This window comes from Staurois parvus, unplaced genomic scaffold (genome assembly GCF_062004578.1).
Source record: "Staurois parvus isolate SC_StPar_1 unplaced genomic scaffold, SC_StPar_1.0 ptg001175l, whole genome shotgun sequence".
Classification (NCBI taxonomy): domain Eukaryota; kingdom Metazoa; phylum Chordata; class Amphibia; order Anura; family Ranidae; genus Staurois; species Staurois parvus.
This window is the reverse complement of record NW_028318971.1, coordinates 793,183-820,771: the sequence shown is the minus strand read 5'-3', so window position 1 is coordinate 820,771 and position 27,589 is coordinate 793,183. Positions and strand designations below refer to the sequence as shown.

General features: G+C 49.6%; 1 protein-coding gene across 1 annotated transcript in view; it reads right to left on the bottom strand.

Annotated features, from left to right (window-relative positions):
- Positions 1–27,589, bottom strand: part of LOC149438972 (golgin subfamily A member 7B-like) — a 70,307-nt gene that overhangs the window by 18,325 nt on the left and 24,393 nt on the right. Inside the window, exons 2-3 of the mRNA XM_089659627.1 lie at positions 21,481–21,606; positions 8,286–8,438 (exon numbers count right to left, since the gene is read on the bottom strand). Of these exons, the coding sequence (XP_089515753.1) occupies positions 8,286–8,438; positions 21,481–21,606 (279 nt within the window). The remainder of the gene's footprint in view (positions 1–8,285; positions 8,439–21,480; positions 21,607–27,589) is intronic.

Genomic DNA, 27,589 nt, shown 5'->3' with positions numbered 1-27,589 from the left:
AGGTTAGGAGGACACCCATCCGCCCTATGATGGAAAGGTATGGGCTTCTAAGAGGTTAGGAGGACACCCATCCGCCCTATGATGGAAAGGTATGGGCTTCTTAGAGGTTAGGAGGACACCCATCCGCCCTATGATGGAAAGGTATGGGCTTCTTAGAGGTTAGGAGGACACCCATCCGCCCTATGATGGAAAGGTATGGGCTTCTTAGAGGTTAGGAGGACACCCATCCGCCCTATGATGGAAAGGTATGGGCTTCTTCGAGGTTAGGACACCCAACCGCCCTATGAGCTAGGCCTGGATCACAACAATGAAGTTTGCATTTTGTCCTTTTTGCAGCGCTGTTTGAGGCGCTCTTTGCGTTTTCTTCCTTTTTTTTTTTAGGCCAACTTGTTGCTGGGCTTAAAAAAAAGTCCCCGAACCTTTCCAAAAAATGCAACAGCTTAAAAAAGCAGAGCTGAACGTGTCCCATAATAAACCATGTTAAATGGACTGTAAAAATGCAAAAAAGTAATATAAAAACCGCATTGGTGTGAACCAGGCCTTATAGAATGATCAGTGAGAAAGGTGGGGTGGAGGGGCTGATATGTACTGGGGGGCACGTTGGTGCGGGAGAGGACTATAATAGAAGGTGGGGTGGAGGGGCTGATATGTACTGGGGGGCACGTTGGGGCGGGAGAGGTCTTGTAATAGAAGGTGGGGTGGAGGGGCTGATATGTACTGGGGGGAACACTGGGACAGCAGAGGACTTGTAATGGAAGGTGGGGTGGAGGGGCTGATATGTACTGGGGGGGCACAATGGGATGGGAGAGGACTTGTAATAGAAGGTGGGGTGGAGGGGCTGATATGTACTGGGGGGCACGTTGGGGCGGGAGAGGTCTTGTAATAGAAGGTGGGGTGGAGGGGCTGATATGTACTGGGGGGAACACTGGGACAGCAGAGGACTTGTAATGGAAGGTGGGGTGGAGGGGCTGATATGTACTGGGGGGGCACGTTGGGATGGGAGAGGACTTGTAATAGAAGGTGGGGTGAAGGGGCTGATATGTACTGGGGGGGCACGTTGGGACGGGAAAGGACTTGTAATAGAAGGTGGGTGGAGGGGCTGATATGTACTGGGGGGGCACGTTGGGACGGGAGAGGACATGTAATAGAAGGTGGGGTGCAGGGGCTGATATGTACTGGGGGGGCACGTTGGAACGGCAGAGGACTTGTAATAGAAGGTGGGGTGGAGGGACTGATATGTACTGGGGGGGCACGTTGGGAAGAGAGAGGACTTGTAATAGAAGGTGGGGTGGAGGGGCTGATATGTACTGGGGGGGCACGTTGGGACGGGAGAGGACTTGTAATAGAAGGTGGGGTGGAGGGACTGATATGTACTGGGGGGGCACGTTGGGACGGGAGAGGACTTGTAATAGAAGGTGGGATGGAGGGGCTGATATGTACTGGGGGGCACGTTGGGACGGGAGAGGACTTGTAATAGAAGGTGGGATGGAGGGGCTGATATGTACTGGGGGGCACGTTGGGACGGGAGAGGACTTGTAATAGAAGGTGGGGTGGAGGGGCTGATATGTACTGGGGGGGGCATGTTGGGACGGGAGAGGACTTGTAATAGAAGGTGGGATGGAGGGGCTGATATGTACTGGGGGGCACGTTGGGACGGGAGAGGACTTGTAATAGAAGGTGGGATGGAGGGACTGATATGTACTGGGGGGGCACGTTGGGACGGGAGAGGACTTGTAATAGAAGGTGGGGTGGAGGGGCTGATATGTACTGGGGGGCACGTTGGGACGGGAGAGGACTTGTAATAGAAGGTGGGATGGAGGGACTGATATGTACTGGGGGGCACGTTGGGACGGGAGAGGACTTGTAATAGAAGGTGGGATGGAGGGGCTGATATGTACTGGGGGGCACGTTGGGAAGAGAGAGGACTTGTAATAGAAGGTGGGGTGGAGGGGCTGATATGTACTGGGGGGGGCATGTTGGGACGGGAGAGGACTTGTAATAGAAGGTGGGGTGGAGGGGCTGATATGTACTGGGGGGCACGTTGGGACGGGAGAGGACTTGTAATAGAAGGTGGGGTGGAGGGGCTGATATGTACTGGGGGGCACGTTGGGAAGAGAGAGGACTTGTAATAGAAGGTGGGGTGGAGGGGCTGATATGTACTGGGGGGCACGTTGGGACGGGAGAGGACTTGTAATAGCAGGTGGGGTGGAGGGGCTGATATGTACTGGGGGGCACGTTGGGACGGGAGAGGACTTGTAATAGAAGGTGGGATGGAGGGGCTGATATGTACTGGGGGGGGCATGTTATTCATCAATGAAGAAGAAAAAGTAGAGGTCTGGAAAGAGAAAGAATAAGTAATATTCGGCAGCAATGCCACGCCTGCACAGATGTACCGTCAAGGTAGAGTTTTGTCTTTTGTATACATTTCTTCGTATCCTTATATGTGCACAAAACTCTACAATTAAATCTATTGAATAAGAAGAATGGTAACCTAATCTACAACCCGAAATACTATTTTATAAACTCAGTGAATATGAAAACAAGATAATAGAAAGGAATCAGAGAATACAAGAAAGGAAACCATCATAAAAAGTGTGAAGAGGAAGGAGGAAAACGACAAAAAAGCACAAAAAAAGAAAGAAAAAAAAAAAAAAAAAGAAAGAAAACCAAAGAACAAATGAAAGAGACTGGAGAATCTAAGCCGGGGTGTCAAACTGCAGCCCTCGCCGAACTACAAATCCCATGAGGTGTTGCTGGGCTGACAGTTAAAAGCATGACTCCCAAAGGCAGAGGCATGATGGGACTTGTAGTTTCTCCGCGGCTGGAGGGCCGCGGTTTGACACCTGTCATCTAAGGCCTTGTTCACAAGGGGTGTAGGAATCCATTCCCCATGTAGGGGCTGCATGGGAATGCACAGGTGCTCCATGCAGGCAGTCCCATTGCTGTCAATTGGGATGCAGCGGCCGCACGGGCATGGCCGCTGCTCCCGATGTGACATCGGCATGGGTGCATGGCCCCAAATGGACACAGACGGACTTGCAGTTATCAATCACAAGGGCGATGTTCAGCGCACTCAGAGTCCATTGAGGATTCCGGCAGCCAATACAGAGCTACAGACAGCAAGCTGGAGGAAGAGGCTGCAGGAGCCTGGCATTGCACCAGCCAGCCACTGATTGTGAGTGCAATGTTTTGCAGGATCCAGTGGAAAAAAAAAATGATATATATATATTTGCACATTTTGCTTTTATTTTTTTTTTCTTAAAGGTGTACTTAGCCTTTAACCTGTTACTGCCCACATATCGCATGTAATGAGGTGGTACATAGGTGGGCTTTAATGCCCACGCCCTGCACATATGCATCACTGGGTGTTCCCACCCCCAAGCTGTCAAGGACAACTCTCGTTCCCCACTAACAATCAGTAGCTGACAGGACCAGCCCCTGACCATGTGACCACTGGAACAGCCAATCACAGCGGTCATATGAATGCCCATTTAAGTTGGGAGAGGTCAATAATAACCAGCTCTTCTGAAGAGCTACAGCCTCCAGCAGAATCTTTTGGCATCTGACACTTCTGGGTGCCAAAAGCCTTCAATCTTTACCCAGGGGCGAATTTACTGCGAGGCAAACAAGGCGTTTGCCTTGGGCGGCATCTTTCAGGGGGTGGCACGGCCCCCTGGAAGAAGGGACACTGGTTGTACTGCACGCCCTGAGCCTTCAGCCGCCGGTTCCTGTGCGGTGACCAGGAGCGGGTGGCGGTGTGTCTGAGGAGGCTGCAAGGGACACCAGGGCTGGGCAGCAGGTGGAAGAGCAGAGCGGAGTGAGGGGAGCCAAGGGAGTGGCGTTGAGACTCCGGGAGGGGAGTCGGGTGAGTGATATAGGCAGCACTGATGGAGCAGAGGGCTGTCGGTGGGAATGAAGACATCTAAAAATGGTTTCATTTCAGAGAGCTGTGATGGCAAGTCTCTCTCTTGGGGGGGGGTCCATTTTTTGTGTTGCCTATGCCGACAAGGACTGAAATCCTGCAGTGCGCGCAAGGTCCCTCTGCTCAAGAAAGCCCATGTCCAGGCCCGTCTGAAGTCTGCCACTGAACATCTGAATGATGCAGAGGAGGACTGGTGGGAGGTGTTGTGGTCAGATGAGACCAAAATCAAGCTCTTTGGCATCAACTCAACTTGCCGTGTTTGGAGGAGGAGGAATGCTGCCTATGACCCCAAGAACACCATCCCAACTGTGAAACATGGTGGTGGAAACATTCTGCTTTGGGGGTGTTTTTCTGCTAAGGGGACAGGACAACTGCACCGCATCAAAGGGACGATGGACGGGGCAATGTACCATCAAATTTGGGTGAGAACCTTCTTCCCTCAGCTAGGGCATTGAAAATGGGTGGTGGATGGGTGTTCCAGCATGACAATGACCCAAAACACACGGCCAAGGCAACAAAGGAGCGGCTCAAGTAGAAGCACATTAAGGTCCCGGAGTGGCCTAGCCAGTCTCCACACCTTCATCCAATTGACAATCTGTGGAGGGAGCTGAAAGTTCGAGTTACCAAACGTCAGCCACCAAACCTTAATGACTTGGAGAGGATCTGCCAAGAGGAGTGGGCCAAAATCCCTCCTGAGATGTGTGCGAACCTGGGGGCCAACTCCAGGAAACGTCTGACCTCTGTGATTGCCAACAAGGGATTGGCCATCAAGTACTAAGTCATGTTTTGTGAAGGGGATCAAATCCTTCTTTCCCTCATGAACATGCAGATCCGTCATCATTTGTTAGACGCATTTCTGCTGAATTTGTTGTTGTATTCTGTCTCTCAGTGTTACACCGAACATTCCATTGTTAGACCGATCGTTTCTGTGTGAGGGGCGAACATTCCATTGTTAGACCGATCATTTCTGTGTGAGGGGCGAACATTCCATTGTTAGACCGATCATTTCTGTGCGAGGGGCAAACATTCCATTGTTAGACCGATCATTTCTGTGTGAGGGGCGAACATTCCATTGTTAGACCGATCATTTCTGTGTGAGGGGCGAACATTCCATTGTTAGATCGATCATTTCTGTGTGAGGGGCGAACATTCCATTGTTAGACCGATCATTTCTGTGTGAGGGGCGAACATTCCATTGTTAGACCGATCATTTCTGTGTGAGGGGCGAACATTCCATTGTTAGACCGATCATTTCTGTGTGAGGGGCGAACATTCCATTGTTAGACCGATCATTTCTGTGTGAGGGGCGAACATTCAACATCAGCCGGGGAGCAAATACGCATTTCCTGCACTGTAGATGGGGACTCGAGGAAGCTTGGAATTAGCAGGTTATCACTGAAGGCAAGAATAAAAGGAGTGATGTGATTGGGTACAGCTGACCGTCTCGATTCATGTGACTCTAATAAAAGGCTCCATCAGCCAATGTATTTTACTAGAAGGTTCCATCTGCTGGAGGTACGTATCTATAGAAAAGCTCCGGATCCCTCCCTACTACATCATGTATCCTCTCTCAGTATCAGCTCGGGTTGAAGTGGGAACAGAATCTGCTGGGAAATTAATTTCCAGCTTACAAAGGTTGAGTTTGCTTTGGCCCGATGCCCAGATGGACGGTGTGATATAAAGAGACCGTACAATTAGCTGAGCTTGCTGAGTGCCGGCGTGTTGAGACAACCTTTCCCAAGCGTTTGAAGGAAGGATTAAATCTGCTCACCAAGAAATAGCCGGATAATAATGTGAAATGCCGGCCCTGACGTGCGACTCCATCCCGCTCTCCACAGTTTAGCTGTGTCCACGTTGGACCGAGTTCAAAGCTGTAGCGTGGCGCTGAGACTCGGCGGCTCTGCGAAATTCAAATCCTTTCTTGCCCTTTGGTAAGATAATGTAAGCAGAATTCCCACCAATACTCCCTGTGGGACACACGGGGCAAAGTGGAAGGTCCCACCCCAGGCTAAGGACTGTTCCTGCTCTCGGGCATCAATATGGACCACACATGAGACCATCATTGATTCATCAGGACATTGTTCATCCGACTTTACATTCTTATTATAATAAAAAGGACGGCAGAATTTAGCGATACGTTTACTAGAGGTGTACTTACCCTTTAAAGATGGACAACTAAGAGACATCTAAAGGCTTCTGTATACCAAGCAAAACAAGTCTGAAATCCACTTCCTATGTGATGTACAAGCCTCATGACTGAGATAAATCCTCCTTCGTGTTTCACACGCTCCCCCTCACAGACACTGCAGCTCATGGTGGGAGGATTTCAGTAACCCCTTTACTATTTCTGCAATTCCCAACCATCTCCTGTACTATGCCTGCAGTCCCCAACCACCTTCAGTACCTTTTCTGCAGTCTCCAACCATCTCCTGTACCATGCCTGCAGTCCTCAACCATCTCCTGTACCATGCCTGCAGTCCCCAACCATCTCCTGTACCATGTGTGCAGTCCCCAACAATCTCCTATACCATGTGTGCAGTCCCCAACCATCTCCTGTACCATGCCTGCAGTCCCCAACCATCTCCTGTACCATGCCTGCAGTCCCCAACCATCTCCTGTACCATGCCTGCAGTCCCCAACCATCTCCTGTACCATGCCTGCAGTCCCCAACCATCTCCTGTACCATGCCTGCAGTCCCCAACAATCTCCTGTACCATGCCTGCAATTCCCAACCATCTCCTGTACCATGCCTGCAGTCCTCAACCATCTCCTGTACCATGCCTGCAGTCCCCAACCATCTCCTGTACCATGTGTGCAGTCCCCAACCATCTCCTGTACCATGCCTGCAGTCCCCAACCATCTCCTGTACCATGCCCGTGGTCCCCAACCATCTCCTGTACCATTCCTGCAGTCCCCAACCATCTCCTGTACCATGTGTGCAGTCCCCAACCATCTCCTGTACCATGCCTGCAGTTCCCAACCATCTCCTGTACCATGCCCGTGGTCCCCAACCATCTCCTGTACCATTCCTGCAGTCCCCAACCATCTCCTGTACCATGCCCGCAGTTCCCAACCATCTCCTGTACCATGCCTGCAGTCCCCAACCATCTCCTGTACCATGCCTGCAGTCCCCAACCATCTCCTGTACCATGCCTGAAGTCCCCAACCATCTCCCGTACCATGCCTGCAGTCCCCAACCATCTCCTGTACCATGCCTGCAGTCCCCAACCATCTCCTGTACCATGCCTGAAGTCCCCAACCATCTCCTGTACCATGCCTGCAGTCCCCAACCATCTCCTGTACCATGCCCGTGGTCCCCAACCATCTCCTGTACCATTCCTGCAGTCCCCAACCATCTCCCGTACCATGCCTGAAGTCCCCAACCATCTCCCGTACTATGCCTGCAGTCCCCAACCATCTCCCGTACCATACCTGCAGTCCCCAACCATCTCCCGTACCATGCCTGCAGTCCCCAACCATCTCCCGTACCATGCCTGCAGTCCCCAACCATCTCCTGTACCATGCCTGCAGTCCCCAACCATCTCCTGTACCATGCCTGCAGTCCCCAACCATCTCCTGTACCATGCCTGCAGCCCCCAACCATCTCCTGTACCATGCCTGCAGCCCCCAACCATCTCATGTACCAAGCCTGCAGTTGGGCAGCATTAGGTGTGCCCAAGTGCTGGTTGACAAGTTACAGGCGTGTCATTTAGCAATGACAATGCCAATAGCCAAGAACCCTGCAACATCTCCTCCCAGTGTAGTACAAGCATGCACAGCCTGCACAGGGTGACAACACTGCTCTGAATTTGGGAGCAGTGCAGCATCGTTGTCACCTCATCACAGGAAGCAGCATTGGGTGGACTTATCTGGTCAGCCCCCAACCTTCTATGTAGGAGCTTTTATTTGGAGTCGTATAGATACGGTTGCTACATTGTTTAAGCCCTGATGAAGGGGGATTTTTTGAGCCCCTGAAACATGTTGGTTGTCTTTCATTTTTTTGTGTTGTCATCTGTAATATCAGTAGAAGACATTTCACTCCGAGACAATCATTTGGCAATCTTTGTGGCTTACCTAAGCAATTAAAGCTAGACAAGGGTGCTAACTCTTCCCAAAAATTCACCTTGCTAATACACCATGCTTTTGAACATGAGCCCCCCCCCCCCACTGTCTGGTCCCAGGATGTTGTGTAGATGAGGGAGGGAAAGAAGATATTAATACCATCACAGGCCCAACACAGAGCTAACAAGGCGATTGAAGCAGAGAATAGAACGGCGGGTGGAGGGTTGTCCTTCCGGAGGACTCGTCCTACATAAGTGCAATGACCGGATCTCTTCAACAATGAAGACATAATCCAGTTTACCTTCTCATAGTGTGTCTCCATGCACAGGAAGATGAAATACGCTGTAGCACAAGCCAGGCATCCCTCTAGATAAGAGCTGCCTCCGATCTTCTCCGCCTCTATGTAGTACATATTCAGAGTCTTCACTGTCTCCTCAAACAGTTGCTTCTCAATCTGGTGAAAACATAAAGAACAAATACAAAACTGACATGAACAACCGATACTGCGATATTTTATTATTCCACATCATTGTTCAGACAGACTGCTGAAAAGACTGCAGGCATGGTACAGGAGATGGTTGGGGGCTACAGGCATGGTACAGGAGATGGTTGGGGGCTACAGGCATGGTACAGGAGATGGTTGGGGGCTACAGGCATGGTACAGAAGATGGTTGGGGGCTACAGGCATGGTACAGGAGATGGTTGGGGGCTACAGGCATGGTACAGGAGATGGTTGGGGGCTGCAGGAATGGTACAGGAGATGGTTGGGGGCTACAGGCATGGTACAGGAGATGGTTGGGGGCTACAGGCATGGTACAGGAGATGGTTGGGGACTGCAGGCATGGTACAGGAGATGGTTGGGGACTGCAGGCATGGTACAGGAGATGGTTGGGGGCTACAGGCATGGTACAGGAGATGGTTGGGGACTGCAGGCATGGTACAGGAGATGGTTGGGGACTGCAGGCATGGTATAGGAGATGGTTGGGGGCTACAGGCATGGTACAGGAGATGGTTGGGGACTGCAGGAATGGTACAGGAGATGGTTGGGGGCTGCAGGCATGGTACAGAAGATGGTTGGGGGCTACAGGCATGGTACAGGAGATGGTTGGGGGCTACAGGCATGGTACAGGAGATGGTTGGGGGCTGCAGGCATGGTACAGAAGATGGATGGAGACTGCAGGCATGGTATAGGAGATGGTTGGGGGCTGCAGGCATGGTACAAGAGATGGTTGGAGACTGAAGGCATGGTACAGGAGATGGTTGGGGGCTACAGGCATGGTACAGGAGATGGTTGGGGGCTACAGGCATGGTACAGGAGATGGTTGGGGGCTACAGGCATGGTACAGGAGATGGTTGGGGGCTACAGGCATGGTACAGGAGATGGTTGGGGGCTGCAGGCATGGTACAGAAGATGGATGGAGACTGCAGGCATGGTATAGGAGATGGTTGGGGGCTGCAGGCATGGTACAAGAGATGGTTGGAGACTGAAGGCATGGTACAGGAGATGGTTGGGGGCTACAGGCATGGTACAGGAGATGGTTGGGGGCTACAGGCATGGTACAGGAGATGGTTGGGGGCTACAGGCATGGTACAGAAGATGGTTGGGGGCTGCAGGCATGGTACAGAAGATGGATGGAGACTGCAGGCATGGTATAGGAGATGGTTGGGGGCTGCAGGCATGGTACAAGAGATGGTTGGAGACTGAAGGCATGGTACAGGAGATGGTTGGGGGCTACAGGCATGGTACAGGAGATGGTTGGGGGCTACAGGCATGGTACAGGAGATGGTTGGGGGCTACAGGCATGGTACAGGAGATGGTTGGGGGCTACAGGCATGGTACAGGAGATGGTTGGGGGCTACAGGCATGGTACAGGAGATGGTTGGGGGCTACAGGCATGGTACAGGAGATGGTTGGGGATTGCAGACATGGTACAGGAGATGGTTGGGGATTGCAGGCATGGTACAAGAGATGGTTGGAGACTGCAGGCATGGTACAGGAGATGGTTGGGGACTGCAGGCATGGTACAGGAGATGGTTGGAGACTGCAGGTATGGTACAAGAGATGGTTGGGGATTGCAGACATGGTACAGGAGAATGTTAAGGATTGCGGGCATAGTAGAGGAGATGTTTGGGAACTGTAGGCATGAAAATTGAGATGGTTGTAAATCGCAGGCATGGTACAGGTGATGGTTGGGGACTGCAGGTATGGTACAGGAGATGGTTGGGGGCTGCAAGCATGGTAAAGGAGATTATCGTGGACTGCAGGAATGGTTTAAGAGATGGTTAGAGACTGCAGTCATGGTACAGGAGATTGTTAAGGACTGCAGTCATGGTACAGGAGATTGTTAAGGACTGCAAGCATGGGACAGGAGATGGCTAGGGACTGCGGGCATGGTACAGTTGATATTTGGAAGCTGTAGGCATTGTACAGGAGATGGCTGGATGTTCATGAGGGAAATAAGTATTCGGATTAAGGTCTGGAGACTGGCTAGGCCACTCCAGGACCTTAATGTGCTTCTTCTTGAGCCGCTCCTTTGTTGCCTTGGCCGTGTGTTTTGGGTCCTTGTCATGCTGGAACACCCATCCACCACCCATTTTCAAAGCCCTGGCTGAGGAAAGAAGGTTCTCACCCAAGATTTGACAATACATTGCTCCATCCATCGACCCTCTGATGAGGTGCAGTTGTCCTGTCCCCTTAGCAGAAAAACACCCCCAAAGCAGAATGTTTCCACCACCATGTTTCACAGTTGGGATGGTGTTCTTCGGGTTATAGGCTGCATTCCTCCTCCTCCAAACACGGCGAGTTGAGTTGATGCCAAAGAACTGGATTTTGGTCTCATCTGACCACAACACTTCCCACCAGTCCTCCTCTGTATCATTCAGATGTTCAGTGGCAGACTTCAGACGGGCCTGGACATGGGCTTTCCTGAGCAGAGGGACCTTGCGGGCACTGCAGGATTTCAGTCCTTGTCGGCGTAGTGTGTTACCAATTGTTTTCTTGGTGACTGTGGTCCCAGCTGCCTGGAGATCATTGACAAGATCCTCACGTGTAGTTCTGGGATGATTCCTCACTGTTCTCATGATCATTGACACTCCACGAGGGGAGATCTTGCATGGTGCACCAGACCTAGGGAGACTGACACTTGTTTTGTGTTTCTTCCATTTGTGAATGATTGCACCAACTGTTGTCACCTTCTCACCAAGCTGCTTGGCCATAGTTTGGTAGCCCAGTCCAGCCTTGTGTAGGTCTACCATCTTGTCCCTGACATCCTTGGACAGCTCTTTGGTCTTTGCCATGGTGGAGAGTTTGGAATCTGATGGTTTGATGGCTCCTGTGACAGGTGTCTTTTATACAGGTAACACAATGAGATTAGCAGCACTCCCTTTAAGAGACTGCTTCTAATCTCAGCTTGTTACCTGTATGAGAGACACCTGGGAGCCAGAAATCCTGCTGAATGATAGGGGATCAAATCTTTCTTTCCCTCATGAACATGCAGATCCGTCATCATTTGTTAGACGCATTTCTGCTGAATTTGTTGTTGTATTCTGTCTCTCAGTGTTACACCGAACATTCCATTGTTAGACCGATCATTTCTGTGTGAGGGGCGAACATTCTATTGTTAGACCGATCATTTCTGTGTGAGGGGCGAACATTCCATTGTTAGACCGATCGTTTCTGTGTGAGGGGCGAACATTCCATTGTTAGACCGATCGTTTCTGTGTGAGGGGCGAACATTCCATTGTTAGACCGATCGTTTCTGTGTGAGGGGCGAACATTCCATTGTTAGACCGATCATTTCTGTGTGAGGGGCGAACATTCAGCATCAGCAGGGGAGCAAATACGCATTTCCTTCACTGTATGTGAACGGGGCCTTATACACAGAGCAGGCGTGCGCGTTCCTGGCACCTGATATGTGGGCGGGGCCTTACACAGAGTGGACACGCGTGTTCCTGGTACCTGATATGTGGGTGGGGCCTTACACAGAGTGGACATGCATGTTCCTGGCACCTGATATGTGGGCGGGACCTTACACAGAGTGGATACGCGTGTTCCTGGTACCTGATATGTGGGCGGGGCCTTACACAGAGTGGACATGCGTGTTCCTGGTACCTGATATGTGGGCGGGGCCTTACACAGAGTGGACACGCGTGTTTCTGGTACCTGATATGTGGGCAGGGCTTATACACAGAGCGGGCATGTGCGTTCCTGGCACCTGATATGTGGGCGGGGCCTTACACAGAGTGGACATGCATGTTCCTGGCACCTGATATGTGGGCGGGACCTTACACAGAGTGGATACGCGTGTTCCTGGTACCTGATATGTGGGCGGGGCCTTACACAGAGTGGACATGCGTGTTCCTGGTACCTGATATGTGGGTGGGGCCTTATACACAGAATGACACAAAAATCCGCACTATAGCATACGAGCACTAAATTCATACATTGTAACTAGAGATTAAAAACGATACAATTATTTCCCACCAACAACAAGAAAGACAATGTTGCAATGATGATATGTGGAAATGGCGCGGGTTTGGAAGGCTCGGATGTGACGCCGCAGAACTCTTGTAGCGTCTCTAGCACTGGCACAGACAGCTCCCACCAGCTGCGGCGGATCAGCCCGGGACGGCGCTCTCCTTTTCCTGACCACTGAGTGTATGATGCGATTATCCAGCAGAGCCGCGCTCTCCACTTGTTATTGGGGCAGAAATAAAATATGTTACAAAGACTTCCAGTGACCGGAATACACGGATCTCTACAGGCGTCTTCTGCACATGAGCAGAGCCACCAGGAATCAGCCACGGAGGAAGTGACACGGTCCTACCACAAGGCCCCGTTCATATCTCAGCCATTTGTAACTTCAAGCTTGAGGAGAAAAAAAAAAAAAAAATCAATTATTCTCCATGGAGATGGTTCACATCGCCTGAAGCTCAGACAAGTCCTGGAGTTTTTTTTGTTGCCCGAATCGGGCAGATCTGTGCATTTTTTCAGCGTCTTTATTTCCATAGAAATGAATGGAAACATGCGGTTTGCGGTTTTTTTTTGCGTATTCGTGCGTTTTTGTGTTTTTCTGCTCAAATGAAAAAAAAAAAAAATGCTATGTGAATAAATAAATGTAAAATAAATACAAAAATAAATTACAATAATACTAAATAAATTAAATCAAATAAATAATAATGAACTCTAACACTAAAAAAAAATATATTAAATAAATTATGAATAATAATAATAAAATAATACCATTAATAATAATAATATAAATCCCTGTGCCTGTGTGGGTTTCCTCCAGGTACTCTGGTTTCCTCCCACACTCCAAAGACATGCTGGTAGGTGAATTGGTTCCTGTCTAAATTGTCCCTAGTATGTGTATGTATGAATGTGGGTTAGGGACCTTAGATTGTACGCTCCTCGGGGGCGGGGACTGATGTGAATGTACAATATATATGTAAAGCGCTGCGTAAATTGACGGCGCTATATAAGTACCTGAAATAAATAAAATAATTATTATTTACTTTGTGTTAGGGTGTTTATTATTATTATTTTTTTTTTTTTTTTAACAGTTGCGTTTATTGAAATTGTACATAAGTAGAACAAAGCAAGGGACATAAGAAGACGCAAACGTATGGCAAGCAGTAACAATATAATACACAACATTTATTTTTATTATTATTATTAATAATATTTTATTTACATTTATTAAGAGTTGGGGGGTTAAGGCTAGGGATTAATTATTATTATTTTTATTTATTTAAATATTTATAAATTTTTCAGATAAACAAGTTATACAAACAAACTCATTAAAACCTTAGCTTATTATCAAAGCATTTATCGTTTCATCCCCCCCCCTCACCTATTTACCATTATTATGATTTATCGTTCATTTATTTTGAGTTAAATTTTTTTTAAAAAAACCTCAATAAAAAGGATTGTTCAAAAAAATAAAAAATAATGTGAGCTTCTCTGAAGCTGAAGTGAAGGTTTGTTTTGACCATGAAAGGGTTAAGGATCCGCCCGGCCCTTATGGCCTTCTTTCTAATTCTCTTTTTTGTTTTTTTTTTTGTTTTTTTCTCATTGTGTTATTCCCATTCCGCTCACATTGTATCCTTTTCATTGTCACATATAATAGATCGATGGAAGAGAAATGTTTTTACATCTCCTACAAAGTCCTCCGGAGCAATTCCTTCCTTCTCCGTGTCCGAGATCATTGCAGTAATTAGAGCAAAAAACCGTCAGAATTGGATGTCTTCCCTGCGGCCCCCCCCCCATTGCGATCCCCCTATCCCCCACCATGGTGATCCCCCCATCCCCCACCATGGCGATCCCCCCCTTCCCCACCATGGCGATCCCCCCCTTCCCCAGACTCTTCTGCTCTATTGATTAATGGCTCATCTCCCATCTGACAGTTAAAGGGCCCCAGACACTTGGCAGCATTCACCGCAGGCGTGACATCCCTTGAAGAATCCCCAAAATAGAGAATGTGTAAATCAACAGAGGACAGAAGTGTGACAATATCTCTGCGTTCTCCCAGCCATGAGCGTGTTCTCTGCGTGTGATCCGCGCCGCACACCATGCATGGAACAGATGCACATTGGATTGTGGCTCTGAGAGAGAAAACATCCATATGGCAGCTCTTGGCACACATACCCATCATACTGCACATACATGGAAGGGGGCCATTCACCGCAGACACGCTTCATCCCACTGAATCTCTACACGGAATGAAACCTCTTCACGGAATGAAACCTCTACACGGAATGAAACCTCTACACGGAATGAAACCTCTACACGGAATGAAACCTCTACACGGGATGAAACCTCTACACGGAATGAAACCTCTACACGGAATGAAACCTCTACACGGAATGAAACCTCTACACGGAATGAAACCTCTACACGGAATGAAACTTCTAGGGATCGGCCCGACTGCCCGGAGTCCCACAGAAATCAATCCCACTGAATGAAACTTCTACACTGAATAAAGTCTCTACATGGAATGAAACTTCTAGGGATCGGCCCGACTGCCCGGAGTCCGCTCTGGAGAACGTCAGAGAAGTCTGGATGCCGAACTGGAGCCCCACTGAAATCAATCTAAAAATGCCCATTTTCTGGGATAATAAGCAAGGAGGTGTCAAAAAAATAGCATGTGGGGTGGGTGGGCACTGCCCTGGGGAGCAGATGGGTGGGCACTGCCCTGGGGAGCAGATGGGTGGGCACTGCCCCGGGGAGCAGATGGGTGGGCACTGCCCCGGGGAGCAGATGGGTGGGCACTGCCCCGAGGAGCAGATGGGTGGGCACTGCCCCGGGGAGCAGATGGGTGGGTTCTGCCCCGGGGAGCAGATGGGTGGGCACTGCCCTAGGGAGCACATACCAATGCAAACCAAATTTAAAGCAGTTGTAAGGAATATTTTTTTTTTATGTCATATTTACCGGCTCTGTAATGGTTTTGCACAGAGCAGTCCCAATCCTCGTCTTTTGGGGTCCTCCTCTTCTCTGTGTGCCACCATAGGAATCCACTTAATAAGAGGGCACACCTGCAGGCTTGCTCCTGAGCCAGGCTGTGTGCTTCTATAGAGACACACAGCATGGCTTTACCCCACCCCCTTCTCACAGGATTTGACTGAGAGCAGCACTTAGAGCCAATGGCTCCCACTCCTGTCTGAACTTCATCTTCTGGAGTCCACCAGTACTCTTGGCTCCTCTTCTTCTCTGTGTGTCACCATAGAAATCCACTTACTAAGGGGGCACACCTGCGGGCTTGCTCCCGAGCCGGGCTGTGTGCATCTATAGACACACAGCGTGGATTGGCCTCGCCCCTCGACACATGATTTGACAGCAGCCGGAGCCAATGGCTCCCACTACTGTCTGAACTTTCTCTTCCAAGGTCCCCCTCCGGAGCTCCTGGCTCCTACTTTTCTCTGTGTGCCACCATAGGAATCCACTTACTAAGGGGGCACACCTGCGGGCTTGCTCCCGAGCCGGGCTGTGTGCTTCTATAGACACACACAGAGTAACTTGGGCCCGCTCCTCTTCACAGGATTTGATTGACATAGGCTAGAGCCAATGGCTCCCACTATTATCGTAACCTCCTCTTCCAGGGTCCCCCGCCGGAACTCTTGGTTTCTCCTCTTCTCTGTGTGCCACTATAGGAATTCACTTACTAAGGAGGCACACCTTTGGGCTTGCTCCTGAGCAGGGCTGTGTGCATCTATAGACACACACACAGCATGGTTTGGCCCCGCCCCTACTCACAGGATTTGATTTGCAGCTGGAGCCAATGGCTCCCACTACTGTCTGAACCTAATCTTCCGGGGTCTCCCGCTGGAGCTCTTGGCTCCTCCTCTTCTCTGTGTGCCACCATAGGAATCCACTTACCATCTACTGACACACACACACCGTGGCTCTACCCCACCCCCTCCTCATGGGGTTTGATTGGCAGCAGCTGGAGCCAATGCCTCCCACTACTGTCTGAATCTCCTCCTCCAGGGTCCCCCGCCGGAGCTCTTAGCTCCTTTTCTTCTCTGTGTGCCACCATAGGAATCCACTTACTAAGGAGTCACACCTGCGGGCTTGCTCCCGAGCCGGGCTGTGTGCATCTATAGACACACACACAGCGTGGCTTGGCCCTGCCCCTCCTCACAGGATTTGATTGGCAGCAGCGGGAGCCAATTGGTTCAGTTTCTGTCTCTGAGTCGCTGAGGAAAGAGGAGGTAGACTGTTGGATCGAGATAGGCTTAGGTAAGTATGGAGGGAGGGGGGTGATGATGGGGGGGGGGGGGTGGTGATGAGGGGGGGAGGGGGAGGGGGGTGATGAGGGGGGGAGGGGGGTGTCACAACTACTGGGACATTTTTTACCTTAATGCTGGTACCTTAAAACCTTTAAATAACATGCTTGGGGGGGGGGGGGACCATACCATACATGCCCCCAACATAGGAGGTACCTTGCCAGATATGATGTTAGTTGAAATCTACATTAATAATTACACTTTTTCTGATTCACAAAGTTCTTTTTTTTGTTTTTTTTTTACTAGGTGCACTAAATACGAGTCTAAGCCCCCCGTCGGCCATCATGCGGCCCCTTGGTACCTGCCATGCGACCCCGGCACCAGTCATGCAGCGACCTCTAGCAGTCGTTTGTAACATTTTCTGCAGTCTAGATTTGTGTCCTCCAACACGGGGCGGCGGGGGGGAGGGGGACCAGCAACTCGTCATTTGATGGCCCCTTCCTTTTCTGAATGAACACAGTGAGTGATCGGTACCAAGCCACTTCCTTAATGGAGAAGCTATGAAACGGCTTCCACATTACAGAACAAGTCCAGCTGAATGTGACCAACGACCGCTAGATGCACCACGACCCGCACACGGGAGCGCCTTCACAGGGCCACATCGCGGGTCATACTATGTCCACAGACCGTCTCGCCCACGGAACACCACGTGCCGTCCTGGTCAGCAGCCACAGCTGAGGCCCCCGTACCTCTGGCCTAACCCCCCCGGTCACATCACGCCCGACTTTGAAATGAAGTCTAGTGAAGTCACACGATTTCATAGTCGGGTGAGATGTCGATTTCAGGCACGGTTTGCAGGACATCCGACACAGAGGACTATGCAAATCGCACCAAAAGTAGCGCAGGCGCTGCATTAGAAATCAGTGCGGCTCCAACCAAGTCTGAACCGCGCCAACATGGCCGCTGTAATTGCCGACAATAGCGTGCGACTTGGCATACAATTTTCAAATCGCAAGTCGTGTTACCGGGGTGTAAGCAAAGGAAGACCCGCACCTTCCGTGGATCAGGCACCAGACTCTCTCTAAGCCCAGCAGAGCCTCAACTAACCACACCGGACCATACAATGGGGGGGGGGGGGCACTGTATCATGTGATACTAAAGTGCTTGTAAAGGCAGAAGATTTGTCATCATTCTATGCAGGTAAACCCCCCCCCCCCCCAATACCTGAGCCTGAACTTGGTCCAGCAATGTGCACAGGAGCCCTGAGTCATTGGCTCCCGCTGCTGTCAATCACAGCCTATGAAGAGGAAGAAGGGGGCGGGGCTGAGCCATGCTCTGCTGTGTCTTTTAGGCACAGAAATCGGGGCTCAGGAGTGACCAGATACCAGTGTTCCATAGCAAGCATAATGGAGACACTGCTCAGGGGAGAGGAGCCAGATGTGGGTACAAAATTATGTAAGGGACATTCTTCCCACCGACCCCCAATGTAAGGGACATTCTTCCCACTGACCCCCAATGTAAGGGACATTCTTCCCACTGACCCCCAATGTAAGGGACATTCTTCCCACTGACCACCAATGTAAGGGACATTCTTCCCACTGACCCCCAATGTAAGGGGCATTCTTCCCACTGACCCCCAATGTAAGGGACATTCTTCCCACTGACCCCCAATGTAAGGGACATTCTTCCCACTGACCACCAATGTAAGGGACATTCTTCCCACTGACCACCAATGTAAGGGACATTCTTCCCACTGACCCCCCAATGTAAGGGATATTCTTCCCACTGACCACCAATGTAAGGGACATTCTTCCCACTGACCCCCAATGTAAGGGACATTCTTCCCACTGACCCCCCAATGTAAGGGATATTCTTCCCACTGATCACCAATGTAAGGGATATTCTTCCCACTGACCACCAATGTAAGGGATATTCTTCCCACTGATCACCAATGTAAGGGACATTCTTCCCACTGACCCCCCAATGTAAGGGACGTTCTTCCCACTGACCACCAATGTAAGGGACATTCTTCCCACTGACCACCAATGTAAGGGACATTCTTCCCACTGACCCCCAATGTAAGGGACATTCTTACCACTGACCCCAATGTAAGGGACATTCTTCCCACTGACCTCCAATGTAAGGGACATTCTTCCCACTGATCACCAATGTAAGGGACATTCTTCCCACTGACCCCCAATGTAAGGGACGTTCTTCCCACTGACCACCAATGTAAGGGACATTCTTCCCACTGACCCCCCAATGTAAGGGATATTCTTCCCACTGATCACCAATGTAAGGGACATTCTTCCCACTAATCACCAATGTAAGGGACATTCTTCCCACTGACCCCCAATGTAAGGGACATTCTTCCCACTGACCCCCAATGTAAGGGACGTTCTTCCCACTGACCACCAATGTAAGGGACATTCTTCCCACTGACCCCCAATGTAAGGGACATTCTTCCCACTGACCCCCAATGTAAGGGACATTCTTCCCACTGACCCCCAATGTAAGGGACGTTCTTCCCACTGACCACCAATGTAAGGGACATTCTTCCCACTGACCCCCAATGTAAGGGACATTCTTCCCACTGACCACCAATGTAAGGGACATTCTTCCCACTGACCACCAATGTAAGGGACATTCTTCCCACTGACCCCCCAATGTAAGGGACATTCTTCCCACTGATCACCAATGTAAGGGACATTCTTCCCACTGACCCCCAATGTAAGGGACATTCTTCCCACTGACCCCCAATGTAAGGGACGGTCTTCCCTCTGACCCCCCCCAATGTAAGGGACATTCTTCCCACTGATCACCAATGTAAGGGACATTCTTCCCACTGACCCCAATGTAAGGGACATTCTTCCCACTGATCCCCAATGTAAGGGACATTCTTCCCACTGACCCCCAATGTAAGGGACATTCTTCCCACTGACCCCCAATGTAAGGGACATTCTTCCCACTGACCTCCAATGTAAGGGACATTCTTCCCACTGACCCCCAATGTAAGGGACATTCTTCCCACTGACCCCCAATGTAAGGGACAATCTTCCCACTGATCCCCAATGTAAGGAACATTCTTCCCACTGATCACCAATGTAAGGGACATTCTCCCCACTGACCCCCAATGTAAGGGACATTCTTCCCACTGATCCCCAATGTAAGGGACATTCTTCTTACTGACCTCCAATGTAAGGAACATTCTTCCCACTGATCACCAATGTAAGGGGCATTCTTCCCACTGACCACCCCAATGTAAGGGACATTCTTCCCACTGACCACCCCAATGTAAGGGACATTCTTCCCACTGACCACCAATGTAAGGGACATTCTTCCCACTGACCCCCAATGTAAGGGGCATTCTTCCCACTGACCCCCAATGTAAGGGACATTCTTCCCACTGACCCCCAATGTAAGGGACATTCTTCCCACTGACCACCAATGTAAGGGACATTCTTCCCACTGACCACCAATGTAAGGGACATTCTTCCCACTGATCATCATGCTGAAGCACCATAAGTTATGTTTGGGTTTCCTGAAAACAGAATGTAGTTTGAAGGTCTCTTCCATGTTATCAGAGCTGAGGAAGGCTGCTCTAGTGAACACTAATTGTTTGTTCTACATAATATATTTTGTATTTACTGCCATCTCTTTAGGTAGGAACACTTAACCTGAGACAAGAGTAAGAAGTGACAGTTATCAGTATGACTCGGAGTAGGCAGTGACAGTTAGCGGTATGACTCAGAGTAGGCAGAGACAGCTGTCAGTGTGACTCGGAGTAGGCAGTGGCAGTTAGCAGTATGACTCCAAGTTGGCAGTGACAGCAGTGTGACTCAGAGTAGGCAGTGACAGTTAGCAGTGTGACTCGGAGTTGGCAGTGACAGCAGTGTGACTCGGAGTTGGCAGTGACAGTTAGCAGTGTGACTCGCAGTTGGCAGTGACAGCTAGCAGTGTGACTCGGAGTCAGCAGCGGCAGTTAGCAGTGTGACTCGGAGTAGGCAGTGACAGCAGTGTAACTGAGTCGGCAGTGGCAGTTATCAGTATGACTCGGAGTCGACAGTGACAGTTAGCGGTATGACTCAGAGTAGGCAGAGACAGCTGTCAGTGTGACTCGGAGTAGGCAGTGGCAGTTAGCAGTATGACTCCAAGTTGGCAGTGACAGCAGTGTGACTCAGAGTAGGCAGTGACAGTTAGCAGTGTGACTCGGAGTTGGCAGTGACAGCAGTGTGACTCGGAGTTGGCAGTGACAGTTAGCAGTGTGACTCGCAGTTGGCAGTGACAGCTAGCAGTGTGACTCGCAGTTGGCAGTGACAGCTAGCAGTGTGACTCGGAGTCGGCAGTGACAGTTAGCAGTGTGACTCGCAGTTGGCAGTGACAGCTAGCAGTGTGACTTGGAGTTGGCAGTGGCAGTTAGCAGTGTGACTCGCAGTTGGCAGTGGCAGTTAGCAGTGTGACTCGCAGTTGGCAGTGACAGCTAGCAGTGTGACTCGGAGTCGGCAGTGACAGTTAGCAGTGTGACTCGGAGTCGGCAGTGGCAGTTAGCAGTGTGACTCGGAGTCGGCAGTGGCAGTTAGCAGTGTGACTCGGAATTGGCAGTGGCAGTTAGCAGTATGACTCCGAGTCGGCAGTGACAGTTGGCAGTGTGACTCGGAGTTGGCAGTGACAGCAGTGTGACTCGGAGTTGGCAGTGGCAGTTAGCAGTATGACTCCAAGTCGGCAGTGACAGTTAGCAGTGTGACTCATAATAATCATGAAGCAGATAATACCCGACTGTCCAGCTCTGGTGGGAACTTGGTCTGGAACTGACACATGGTTCCTTCGCTGTAGTCCCTCTGTATGAAGACCTTGGTGGCCAGGGAGGCGCTCCTCCTCATCTCCTGCAGGTTGTGCATCTGCAAAATAAAAAGAAGAAAGAAACAGAAGTTGGATTTTGAATGAAGACACCAGGAGCGGACAATGGCGCTCGGCATGGCGGTGTGAACGAGGCTTCCTTAATCCGCTCCTTCCTGAAACAAAAGCCGGGGCAGGAGCAGCGGGAAGATCTCAGCGGGTTTCAGCTCGCCTGAAGGATCCGGGAGAGGATGTATTATGAGGGCAGGAAGCCCAGCTGATAAAAGGTGTTAAAATACAGTAAATATAACCCGTTTCTATATAAATAATGTACAGCGAGCAATTAAAGCGCCTCCTGTTGATATCTGGACGCCTGCTGGTTTGGAGAAGAATTAAGTGGCTTGTCTCCGGCGTTATTCGGATCTCGTCTTCGACATTCTTCCTTAATTTAATTAGATTTTATAAAGAAACGGCCAGCGGTGCCGACGGAGGGGAATAAAAAGATTGCATTTTTTATGTTACTTACATAGTACTTATGATTTATTTATTCAGGTCATGCCTCAAAATGCTCAGCATCCTGTCGGCTCGAACAAGGAAACACTATGAAACGGTTCGAGTCCTACCCTGGCCTGTAATGGGGGCTGGGGAGGAGACTGGAGACACTGGGGAGGTCGGGAGCTACTAGGATTGTCAAGGGCTTCACTTAATTGGATTTTTCCGGAAGGAAACAATTTGATGCAAGTAGAAAAAAACCCACCGATGTCTGGTCAGAGCTACTTAGCTTTACCAGCATAGTACGGAGGTCTGCTCTTAGCAACAATGTAACCCCTGGCCTACCGGTCTATCAAAGTACGTTTATAAACAGCATGGCGGCCAAGGGGTTAAATCGAGTTCAAGGCTGCTGCTTGTCAAGGGCTTCATTTAGTTGGGTTTTCCAAAAGGTCACGATTTGATACAAGAAGAAAAACCCACCGATATGTGGTTGTTGCCATTTGGTTTTACCAGCATTGGAGGGACGGCTGGTCTTAGCAACGATGTAGTGACTGGTCTACCGAGGTACGTTTATAAACAGCATGGTGGCCAAGGGGTTAAATCGAGTTCAAGGCTGCTGCTCGTCAAGGGCTTCACTTAATTGGATTTTACAAAAGGTAACAATTTGATACAAGAAGAAAAACCCACCGATATGTGGTTGGTGCCATTTGGTTTTACCAGCATTGGAGGGTTGGCTGGTCTTGGCGACAACTAGCGACTGGTCTACCAAGGTACGTTGGTCTTAGCAGCAACATAACCCCTGGCCTACTAGTCTAGCAAAGTACCAAGGCTGCTGCTTGTCAAGGGCTTCACCCAATTAGATTTTCCAAAAGGAAACAATTTGATACAAGAAGCAAAACCCACCGATGTGTGGCTGTTGCCATTTGGTTTTACCAACATTAGAGGGACGGCTGGTCTTAGCAACAACATAATCCCTGGCCTACTAGTCTATCAAAGTATGTCTATAAACAGCATGGTGGCCAAGTGGTTACATCAAGTTCAAGGCTGCTGCTTGTCAAGCGCTTCACCTAATTAGATTTTCCAAAAGGAAACAATTTGATACAAGAAGTAAAACCCACCGATATGTGTTACCAGCAATGGAGGAACGGCTGGTCTACCAAGGTACGTTTATAAACAGCATGGTGGCAAAGGGGTTAAATCGAGTTCAAGGCTGCTGCTTGTCAAGGGCTTCACTTAATTGGATTTTCCAAAAGGAAAAATTTGATAAAAGCAGAAAACCAACCGATATGTGGTTGGTGCCATATGGTTTTACCAGCATTGGAGGGATGGCTGGTCTTAGCGACAAGGTAACGACTGGTCTACCAAGGTACGTTTATAAACAGCATGGTGGCCAAGGGGTTACATCAAGTTCAAGGCTGCTGCTTGTCAAGGGCTTCACTTAATTGGATTTTCCAAAAGGAAACGATTTGATACAAGAAGCAAACCCACCGATATGTGGTTGTTGCCATTTGGTTTTACCAGCATTAGAGGGACAGCTGGTCTTAGGAACAACGTAACCCCTGGCCTACTAGTCTATCAAAGTACGTTATAAGCAGCATGGTGGCCAAGTGGTTACATCAAGTCCAAGGCTGTTGCTTCTCAAGCGCTTCACCTAATTAGATTTTCCAAAAGGAAACAATTTGATACAAGAAGCAAAACCCACCGATGTGTGGCTGTTGCCATTTGGTTTTACCAACATTAGATTGACGGCTGGTCTTAGCAACAACATAATCCCTGGCCTACTAGTCTATCAAAGTATGTCTATAAACAGCATGGTGGCCAAGTAGTTACATCAAGTTCAAGGCTGCTGCTTGTCAAGCGCTTCACCTAATTAGATTTTCCAAAAGGAAACAATTTGATACAAGAAGCAAAACCCACCGATATGTGTTACCAGCAATGGAGGAACGGCTGGTCTACCAAGGTACGTTTATAAACAGCATGGTGGCAAAGGGGTTAAATCGAGTTTAAGGCTGCTGCTTGTGAAGGGCTTCACTTAATTGGATTTTCCAAAAGAAAACAATTTGATACAAGAAGCAAACCCACCGTTATGTGGGTGGTGCCATAAGGTTTTACCAGCATTAGAGGGATGGCTGGTCTTGGCGACAACTAGCGACTGGTCTACCAAGGTACGTTTATAAACAGCATGGTGGCCAAGGGGTTACATCAAGCTCAAGGCTGCTGCTTTTCAAGGTCTTCACTTAATTGGATTTTCCAAAAGGTAACAATTTGATACAAGAAGCAAAACCCACCGATGTGTGGCTGTTGCCATTTGGTTTTACCAGCATTAGAGGGACGGCTGGTCTTGGAGACAACTAGCGAATGGTCTACCAAGGTACGTTGGCCTTAGCAGCAACATAACCCCTGGCCTACTAGTCTATCAATGTACCAAGGCTGCTGCTTGTCAAGGGCTTCACCCAATTAGATTTTCCAAAAGGAAACAATTTGATACAAGAAGCAAAACCCACCGATATGTGGTTGGTGCCATTTGGTTTTACCAGCATAGTAGTGACGACTGGTCTAGGCAACAACTAACGACTGGTCTACCAAGGTACGTTTATAAACAGCATGGTGGCCAAGGGGTTACATCAAGGTCAAGGCTGCTGCTTGTCAAGATCTTCACTTAATTGGATTTTCCAAAAGGAAATTATTTGATAGAAGCAGTAAAACCCACCGATATGTGGTTGTTGCCATTTGGTTTTACCAGCATTGGAGGGATGGCTGGTCTTAGCAACAACATAATGACTGGTCTACCAAGGTACATTTATAAACAGCATGGTGGCCAAGGGGTTACACCAAGCTCAGGACTGATGCTACAAGCCTGTTGGTAGTTTTAACAGCCAGTGTAGAGCTTTCCAATAAAAGTGCTCCAGGAAGTCCTAGAACTGCTTGATCACATTTACGGGGACCTCAAACTGCGCCCCCTGGCGGCACTCATGGTGGGAGCCTGTGGACTGCAAGATAGTGAGAGCAGGAGGAACTCAGGGGACATCAGTTCCTCAATACTTTCCCCGCGTCTAATGACCCCATGTGTTGCATCACTTCCAGGTCACAGGTTTAAAACTGCATGTTGAGTTAAAATTGCTGCATTGCAATGTGTGTTCACTTGAGTGGCACCATATCTTCTTGTGGGGAAGCCAATCCGGTTGTAGGTGGGTCACCTTTATGAGGCCCTCCCAGTGCGCTCCCTGGTGCCACCCACATTGGGTGTTCGGTACTGCGGGAACCTGTGACTCGGCATTAAACCCAGGAAGTATTGGGGAACAGAACTCAGGGAACATCCGTTCCCCAATACCTCCAGCATCTAATGACCCCGCGTGTTGCGTCACCTCCAGGTTCCAGCTTTGGCAGAGTTTAAGGTCTCATGCACACTAGAAACGCTGGGAAAAAAATGACAAATATTTTAGCGTATTTTGCCGGCATTCAGCAGTGTTTTTCCTAGTGTGTAAGCTATGTCCTAGTAGCTTCAGCATTAAGGAGCGGGGCCGCCATTGTTAAGGAAAGGGCCGGGAAGCTGGCCGCCGCATCCTTAACAATGGATGAGTTATCAGCTGCCAGCGGGATTCCCCACTGACAGCTGAAGGTGAAAAAAAAAAAAATAAATGCCAGCAATAAAAAAATGTGAAAAAAACGGCATGGGAGTCCCCCCATCCCAATCCATACCAAGCCCTTCGGGTCTGGTATGGATTTTAAGGGAAACCAATGCCAAAACAAAAACAGTGTGCACCCCCCCCCTCCCCCCACAAATCCATACCAGACCCTTATCTGAGCATGCAGCCTGGCAGGTCAGGAAAGGGGGAGGGGGGCAGGCGAGCACCCCCCCCCCTCCCCGAGTCCTACCAGGCCACATGCCTTCAGCATGGTGGTCCCCTCAAAGCACCTTGTCCCCCCGCAGAAGCACCTTGGCCGGTGGTTGTGGGGGTCTGTGGGCGGAATCTGGAAGCCCCCTTTAACAAGGAGGCCCCCAGATCACGTCCCCCATATGAATGAGTATGGGGTACACAATACCCCTACTCATTCACCAAAAAAAGTGTAAAAAGTAAATAACAAACACAAGTTTTTTGACAAGTCCTTATTAAAGAATCAAAAATGTAAAAAAAAGCCCCACCCCCAGTGTAGATCCACCATCAATCACGACACCCACTGCCACCGCCGACCCGCAAAAAGAAAAACTCCGATCCCTACGAAGGCTCCCACCACCTGCCAGCTCCGCCTCCTAGCTCTTAAGTAACTAAGGGGCGAGGCCGTCCGGTGACGTCACTTGGAGACCCAGCCCCTTATGACGTCACAGACCCGCCACGTCCCTAAAAAGTGGCTGCCAAAACGCCCTGTGTGCACGAGGCCTAAAAGTCTGCACGTCGAGTTAAAATTGCTGCATCTCAGCTGCGCCAACGTGTGTCCATTTGCGTGGCATCATATCTGCTTCTAGGTGGGCAATCAGGAGGGAGTGAAAATGTAGAACAACTGCCTTTTTTTACTGCCCACTGGCTGCCTTTGTGAAAGCAGCCTTAAGGGCCACATACACTTTAAAGTAGAAGTAAAACGTTTCTCAAATTCCCTGTCGTCTTGCCTTGAACCTTGTAGGCTCACGTAGCCAGCGTTCGTATGCCACCATCGGTGAAGTCACCTTCAGTAGGATGTAAGCGGCCATGACTCAGAGGTGGGTTTAGGTAGAGAAGACATCGTAGGAGGTTCTCGATATCGTCATACTCAATGTAGTAGCCATGGCACATTCGTACTATTCCCAACCTCCTGTTTTTGGCAGAACTCCCCAGACAGAGACGCTAATTAGGAACTTGTGTTGAGCAGCACAGAGGATTCCAATGCCAAATCTGACAAAGTGAGCACATGGTCAGACTGGAGAGGATCCTAGAAAACGGGCGAGGATGGAGCGAACGATTCGTAATATCAGAACAGTTTATATCATGTGTTGGTAAAAACAGGCGTAAAACGTAAGGGGGGCTTTATGTATATTAGAGTCGATTCTTTACCATCAGACGATCTTCCTTGGTCTATTACCTTTGAATCTCTGAGCATGACCAGAATGTGCATGTCTGATATCCTATTCACTGCAATAGGTACACATAGGTGCTGGTTATGAGCCAAACGGCCCTGGGTCCGGTTCAGAAGGGTTTACCAAAGTTGGATGCCAAACTCGAACCCCACTGACTTTCAGCACATGGCCGATCCCCAAAGGTGACTCCGGCTCCCTGAGCTGTCATTGGCCATAAAAAAGGAAGGAGAGGGGATAATGGTGGAATCGCTGCCAAAATATGGCCATGTGACCATTTTTAGGAAATGACGTAAGGCTACCAAAGGTGACTCCGGCTCCCTGAGTTGTCATTGGCTATAAAAAGGAATGAGAGGGGATAATGGTGGAATTGTTGCCAAAATATGGCCATGTGACCATTTTTAGGACCAAAGGTGACTCCATCTCCCTGAGTTGTCATTGGCCATAAAAAAGGAAGGAGAGGGGATAATGGTGGCATTGTTGCCAAAATATGGCCATGTGACCAT